This window comes from Nothoprocta perdicaria, unplaced genomic scaffold (genome assembly GCF_003342845.1).
Source record: "Nothoprocta perdicaria isolate Ctin4 unplaced genomic scaffold, notPer1 scaffold_117, whole genome shotgun sequence".
Lineage (NCBI taxonomy): Eukaryota > Metazoa > Chordata > Aves > Tinamiformes > Tinamidae > Nothoprocta > Nothoprocta perdicaria.
This window is the reverse complement of record NW_020454283.1, coordinates 1,027,283-1,033,064: the sequence shown is the minus strand read 5'-3', so window position 1 is coordinate 1,033,064 and position 5,782 is coordinate 1,027,283. Positions and strand designations below refer to the sequence as shown.

Below are 5,782 nucleotides of genomic sequence, written 5' to 3'. Positions count from 1 at the left end.
GCGCGCCGGGGCCCGCGCCCAGCTGGCCGAGGTGGCCCCGCTGCTCGACGCCCTGGTCGAGCGGCTCTGGCGCCGCGACCAGGCGGCTGCCGGCCTCCTCCCCGGCGAGCACGAGGCCGCCGGGAGCCCCTCGCCGGGGCCTCCGGCCTCCAACGACCAGTAAAGGGCCGCTGCTTTTCCAGCCTGGGTGTCCCTGCTTGTCTCTTATTGCTGGCAGAGATGGGGACACCGGGGACCCCAACAAGAGCCCTGGGGACACCGGAGCAGGCCCAGGGGGACTGCAGACACCATGGGGAGCCCGGCACGGGGCCAGGGGGAGCGGGGACCCTGGCGAGTGGCCCCGGGGGGCTTGGGGATGTCATGGGCACCCTGGTGTGCCCCGGGGCGGGACGCTGGGGACCCAGCAGGTGAATGGGGGCCAGCCTGGGGACCCCCGTGGGCAGCCCGGGGGGTCCAGGACACCCTGGGGAGCTGGTGTGGGGGATCCTGCAGCGTCGCAGGGACAAAGCGGGGGCTCCCAAGTCGGTTCCAGCATCCCGGGACGGCTCTGGAGCCACGCGGGAATATTTTGAGCCCGGAGAGGCCGTTTCCCGGCCCGGCTTCCTCCGTTCCGGGCTGGGGGTGGGTCAGAGCTGGCACCGCAGGACATGCACTGAGCTCACCGGGCCTCAGCACTTAGCCAGGCGGCTTCAGGAGCGCGGCGGGGTTCCCGCTGCTCCTGGGCGGCATCTCTGACAAAGGCCTTTTGTTCCCCCCCCACCCCGCATTCCATGGCTGTGATGAGCTGCCGCGGCCTCTGCTGAGTCACATCCGGGCGAGGGGCAAGCCCGGGCACCGCGCCGCCTTCCCAGAGCCGGCACCCCTTCCTCCTCCTCCTCCTCCTCCTCCCGCACTTTGATGTTCCCCTCCCTGCTCCTGTCTCCCTTATCTTTATGGGTGCCTCCCTGGCGCGGGAGGGGGGCCGGGGGGGATGTTGGGGATGGACAGACAGACAGAGGGGTAAACAGGGGGATGGGATGGGGGTGTGGGCAGAGGCATGGATGCATGGACAGGTGGAGGGAAGGCCGGACGGATGGGCAGCGGGATGGGAGATGCAGGGGTAGAGGGAATGACAGGGGGATGGAGGAGTGGATGGACGGCTGTGCGGCCAGAGGGATGCATGGACGGATGGGCGGGCGGATGCAGGGATATTGGGATGGGCAGGAGAGCGGGTGGACGGCGGGATGGCCGCGCGCGGAGGAGCAGCCGGCTGGACGGGGGATGGACGGATTCATGGGCGGGAGGATGGATGGACAGGATGGATGGACGGGGCGGGGGGGGGGACACACAGACAGCGCTGGGCCGCCCCTCCCCCTCCCAGAGCCTCACTGGGGGGTCCGGGGGGTACCTGGGCGGCCCCGCCCCCTCGCACCCTATTGGCTGCCCGGCCGCGGCGCTTCCCGCGCCCCCAATTTATGAATGAAAGAGGAGGGGGCTCCTCCCCCCCGCCCCCCCCCGGCTCGTTTAACCCTTCCCTGCCCAGCAGGCGCCCGGACCCCCCCGCGGGCCGGGTGGGACGGGGGGATCCCGCTTCCCAGAGCCGGCATGGAGCAGACCGGGGAGCCAGGACCGGCCAGGGAAGGGTCGGGGCGTGGATCCCACTCGGGGGCTCCCCCATCCCGGGGCCTGGGATCCGTCCAACCGAGCACCGGGACTGAGGGAGGGAAGGGGCGCGAGGAGGGGGTGGTGAGGAAGAGGAAGGTGAGGCCGGGCCACGCGGGGGGGTGTGAGGGGCGATGTGTGTGGCGGGGGCAGAGGGGGGGGGGGACAGGGTGACMCGGCGKGGGGGACCCACGCGGCGCGCGCCCCGACGGGGGAGGGCGGCCCCTGCTCTTTAAAGGCGCGGCATGAGCCTTCCTCCCGGGAGGGGCCGTGACATCAGCCCGGCGCTGAATGAGCAGCGCCCGCCGGCCCCGCTCGCCGTCCCCGCCGCCCCGCGCCGCTCCCGGGGCGCCCCGGCCGCCCCCCGCCATGGCCCGCGCGCCCGCCTTCCTCCCGCCGCTCCTCATCCTCCTCCTGCGCTGCCCCGCTGCCCACGGCGCCCAGGAAGGTGAGAGGGGGACTGGACGGGGTGGGGGGCTGGGTTTGGAGAGGGGGAACGAGGAGGGAAAAACGGGGTTTAATCCGGGACGGGGCGCCCCGGCCCCCGTGGGGAGAGCGGCGGTGCCGGGGAGGCCCACGCGCGATCGGGCTCCGATCGGGGCTATTTTTTTTCTGCAAACTTTCCGGGGCTTTGCAAAAGTTTCGGGGACTTTGCAAAAGTTTCGGGGGCTTGGCGGCCGTTTCGGGGGCGTTTGCAAATGTTCGGGGAGTTTGCAGAAGTTTTCGGCGCGGCTCCCGCGGCAGTTTTCGGGGTTCGCGAAGGGAAACGCGGCGCGTTACGAAAGTGCGGGGCTTTGCGGAGGTTTCCGGGTGTCGCATCGAAAGTTGGAGGGAGCTCTGAGCCTTGGGGGCTCTGCGGGGATTTGGCAACGGGGGAGGGTTAATTCGGGGCTTGTCCCCTTCTTTTGGGGTGTGTGTGTGGGGGGGTGAGTGGTTTCCCCCCCCCCGCCATGCACTTTCACCGGGGGCCGGATCCTGATCGTCTGCTCCGGGAGCGGAGCCGTGTTCCTCGAAACCAGGGGGGAAAAGGCACCGAAACCACCCCTAGAAAATAATAATTTAAAAAGGTGGTGAAGTGCTTTGGAGTTCCCAGCGATCCGGGCCAGGAATATGGAGAACAATGTCAGGAAAGCTGGGAAAAACAAACTGCCTCCACCTTGCGTTGCCCACCTCCGCGGCCCCTTCCCCGGCAGCCCTTTCGCAGCCAAACCCGCCCGGGTTTGGGGCAAAATGATGGGTTTTAGGGGGTGGCGTTAAAAACCTGACCCCCCTCCCGCCCTTCCCGCCTCACTTTGCAAAAAGATAAGCGGGATCTGGGGGTGCAAATCCCGGGATTTTAAAGCGCCTCAGCCTGAAATCTGCCTGCTGCGAAGGGAAGGATGAAAGAATCCGGCTGCGACCGCAGCGAATGCAAATAACCGGGAGGCTGGTGGGTGTTTTGGAAAGGGAAAAAAAAAAAAAAAAAAAAGAGGGAGAAGAAAAATAACCAGTTGCTTTTTTAACCCGGGGAAAAACGCGGAGGAGGCGGGAGGATAAATCCCCGCATCGGGGCTGAATTTGCCGCCGGGGGTTTTGGGAAGGGGGGGCCGCAGTTTCGGTGGAGCTCTGGCACGGAGGAATTTGGAGCGGGGCAGGGAGCGGGGTTGCAATTTGTGGCATTCCCGGAAAGAGTAAAAAGGGGTTGGGGGGCAAAGAAAAAACAAAAACCAGAGGGAACCCCCAAAAAGCCACCCCGCTATTTATAAATTCTGCAGCGCCAGCACAACGCAGCCAGGTCCGGGCTGATGATGGCTATTAGTATTAATTATTATTGGTGTTAGTGTCACTCGGGAAGCTTCCCGCGGCCGCGGGTTTGGGCCCCGCTGTCCCGGCGCTAACTCAGTGCTGGGCACGGCCTGGCCTCGTGCCCCGCTCTGCCCCGGCCGCGCGCCACGGGGCGCAGCCCTGCTGAGAACCCCCCAGCTCGCTGCACGCTGCGGCTCCCCCAGCGCGGCGGAAACACGGATCCTGATGGGAGTCTTTTAGAGCTTTTTTCTTTTCCGTTCAAAGGGGAGAGGGGGATTTCCATGGAGTGGGAAGGCCGGGATATCCGCCGGCAACGTCCTTCCTGGCCGCTGTTTTATCAGGAGTGGGGGTTGCGGTTCCCTGTGCGGAGCCTTCGACTTTGCCCTGTCCGCGCAGGGCACGGCGCGAGCTGCCCCGCTCCCAGCCACTGCCGCCGGCTCCTGTTATCCCTCCGCTCCCTGAACCCCCAGCCCCTGCTCTGTCCGTATCCCCATTCCGTGCTCAGCCCCTATCCCTGCCGCGGCGGCGCCGGGCGCGGCGAGCCCAGGCGTCCAGGCGCCTCGGCGCGCACACCGGGCGCATTCCTGGCGCCTGAATCACGCCGGGCCGGCAGCTTCCGTGCGCTCCCCTTCCTCCCGCTCCCTCCGGCCTCTGCTTCCCTTTTCCGACAGGAGGGCAGCTTGGGGCGAGGCGGGGGGGACATAAAACCACCGAGGTGGGGGAAAAAGGTCATTAACTGCAGGAAACCGGGATGGGAACCGGGTGGAAAAAATTCCCTGCGGGGCATTGACCGCCGGGGCACCGGGGGTCCTGGGGGCAGCAATATTCCGGGCTGGGCACTGATCCCACTGCCGTGTCCCCCCCTCAGTGGTGCTGCTGGACTTCGCCAAGGCGCAGGGTGAGCTGGGCTGGCTCACGCACCCCTACGGCAAAGGGGTAAGTGGGCACGGGGCGGGCGGCGGCGCCGGGCAGCCCCGAGACGGCGCCTCCTCATCGCCCTTCCTCTCCCTCGGCGGCAGTGGGACCTGCTGCAGAACGTCATGAACGACTCGCTCATCTACCTGTACGCGGTGTGCAACGTGCTGGAGGGCGAGCAGGAGAACTGGCTGCGCACCAACTGGATCTACCGCGGCGCCGCGCGCCGCCTCTTCGTGGAGCTGCGCTTCACCGTGCGCGACTGCAACAGCTTCCCCGGCGCCGGCGCCTGCAAGGAGACCTTCAACCTCTACTACGCCGAGTCCGACGTCGACTACGGCACCAACTTCCAGAAGCGCCTCTTCAAGAAGATCGACACCATCGCGCCCGACGAGATCACGGCGCGCGCCGACTTCGCCGCGCGCCACGTGCGCCTCAACACCGAGGTGCGCGCCGTGGGGCCGCTCAGCCGCAAGGGCTTCTACCTGGCCTTCCAGGACCTGGGCGCCTGCGTGGCCCTGCTCTCCGTGCGCGTCTACTACAAGAAGTGCCCGGCCGTGGTGCGCGGCCTGGCCGCCTTCCCGGAGACGGTGGCGGGCGGCGAGGCGCCCGCGCTGGCCGAGGTGCGCGGCGCCTGCGTGGAGGGCGCCGCCGCGGCCGCGCCGCCCGTGCTGCACTGCAACGCCGACGGCGAGTGGCTCGTGCCCATCGGGCGCTGCCTCTGCCGCGCCGGCTACCAGCGCGGCGCCAACGAGAGCTGCCAGGGTGAGGACGACGCGGCCGGGGCTGAGGCCGGGGCGCAGCTCGGGACACGTCACGCGCTGCTCGCCTTGGCGCTTGCCCGGGGGGGCGAGGAAAGAAGAGGGGGTGTTCTGGGGAGGGGGAAAAGGGGATGTTCTGGGGGGGGGAAATGAGGGGATATTCTTGTGGGGAGAGGAGAGATGAATTCCAGCTGCACCCGGGCATTTTGGGCACAAAATCGGACACGTTTGGGGCACTCCCTGAGTACAAGCGCGCTGAGTGCGGCAGGGCTCAGCTGGGGACAAGAGATGCCTCTGGGTAGTTTTATCTTTATGCAGGGAATGCCGGATAATGGGGGGGGGGATAATCCCTGCTCCAGCAACCGCCCCCCCTGCATCCCTGCCCCTCCCAGGCCAATCTGGGATGCACTGGCCCCTTTTCCCGGGATAACGGCCCCGCGGCAGGGAGCGGGAGGAAGGACCCCCTCCAGGTTTAGCGCTGACAGGGTGTCCCCTCCGCAGCGTGTCCGCCCGGCACGTTCAAGGCGGAGGCGTCGGACGGCGCCTGCGAGCCCTGCCCGGCGCACACGCTGCCCGCGCCCGCCGCCGCCGCCGCCTGCCCCTGCCGCGACGGGCACTTCCGCGCGCCCGCCGACCCGCCCGCCGCGCCCTGCACCCGTGGGTGGCCGCGAAGTGGGGCC

General features: G+C 68.0%; 2 protein-coding genes across 2 annotated transcripts in view; both read left to right on the top strand.

Moving 5' to 3' along the window:
• CPLANE2 (ciliogenesis and planar polarity effector 2) overlaps positions 1-163 on the top strand; it is a 1,435-nt gene extending 1,272 nt beyond the window's left edge. The window contains exon 7 of the mRNA XM_026053563.1: positions 1-163. This exon is cut by the window's left edge and continues 30 nt beyond it. Coding sequence (XP_025909348.1) covers positions 1-163 — 163 coding nt within the window.
• A 1,879-nt stretch (positions 164-2,042) lies between these two features.
• The window catches only part of EPHA2 (EPH receptor A2), an 8,646-nt gene continuing 4,906 nt past the window's right edge, over positions 2,043-5,782 (top strand). The window contains exons 1-4 of the mRNA XM_026053562.1: positions 2,043-2,089; positions 4,295-4,362; positions 4,446-5,106; positions 5,604-5,774. Coding sequence (XP_025909347.1) covers positions 4,467-5,106; positions 5,604-5,774 — 811 coding nt within the window. The 5' untranslated portion in view covers positions 2,043-2,089; positions 4,295-4,362; positions 4,446-4,466. The remainder of the gene's footprint in view (positions 2,090-4,294; positions 4,363-4,445; positions 5,107-5,603; positions 5,775-5,782) is intronic.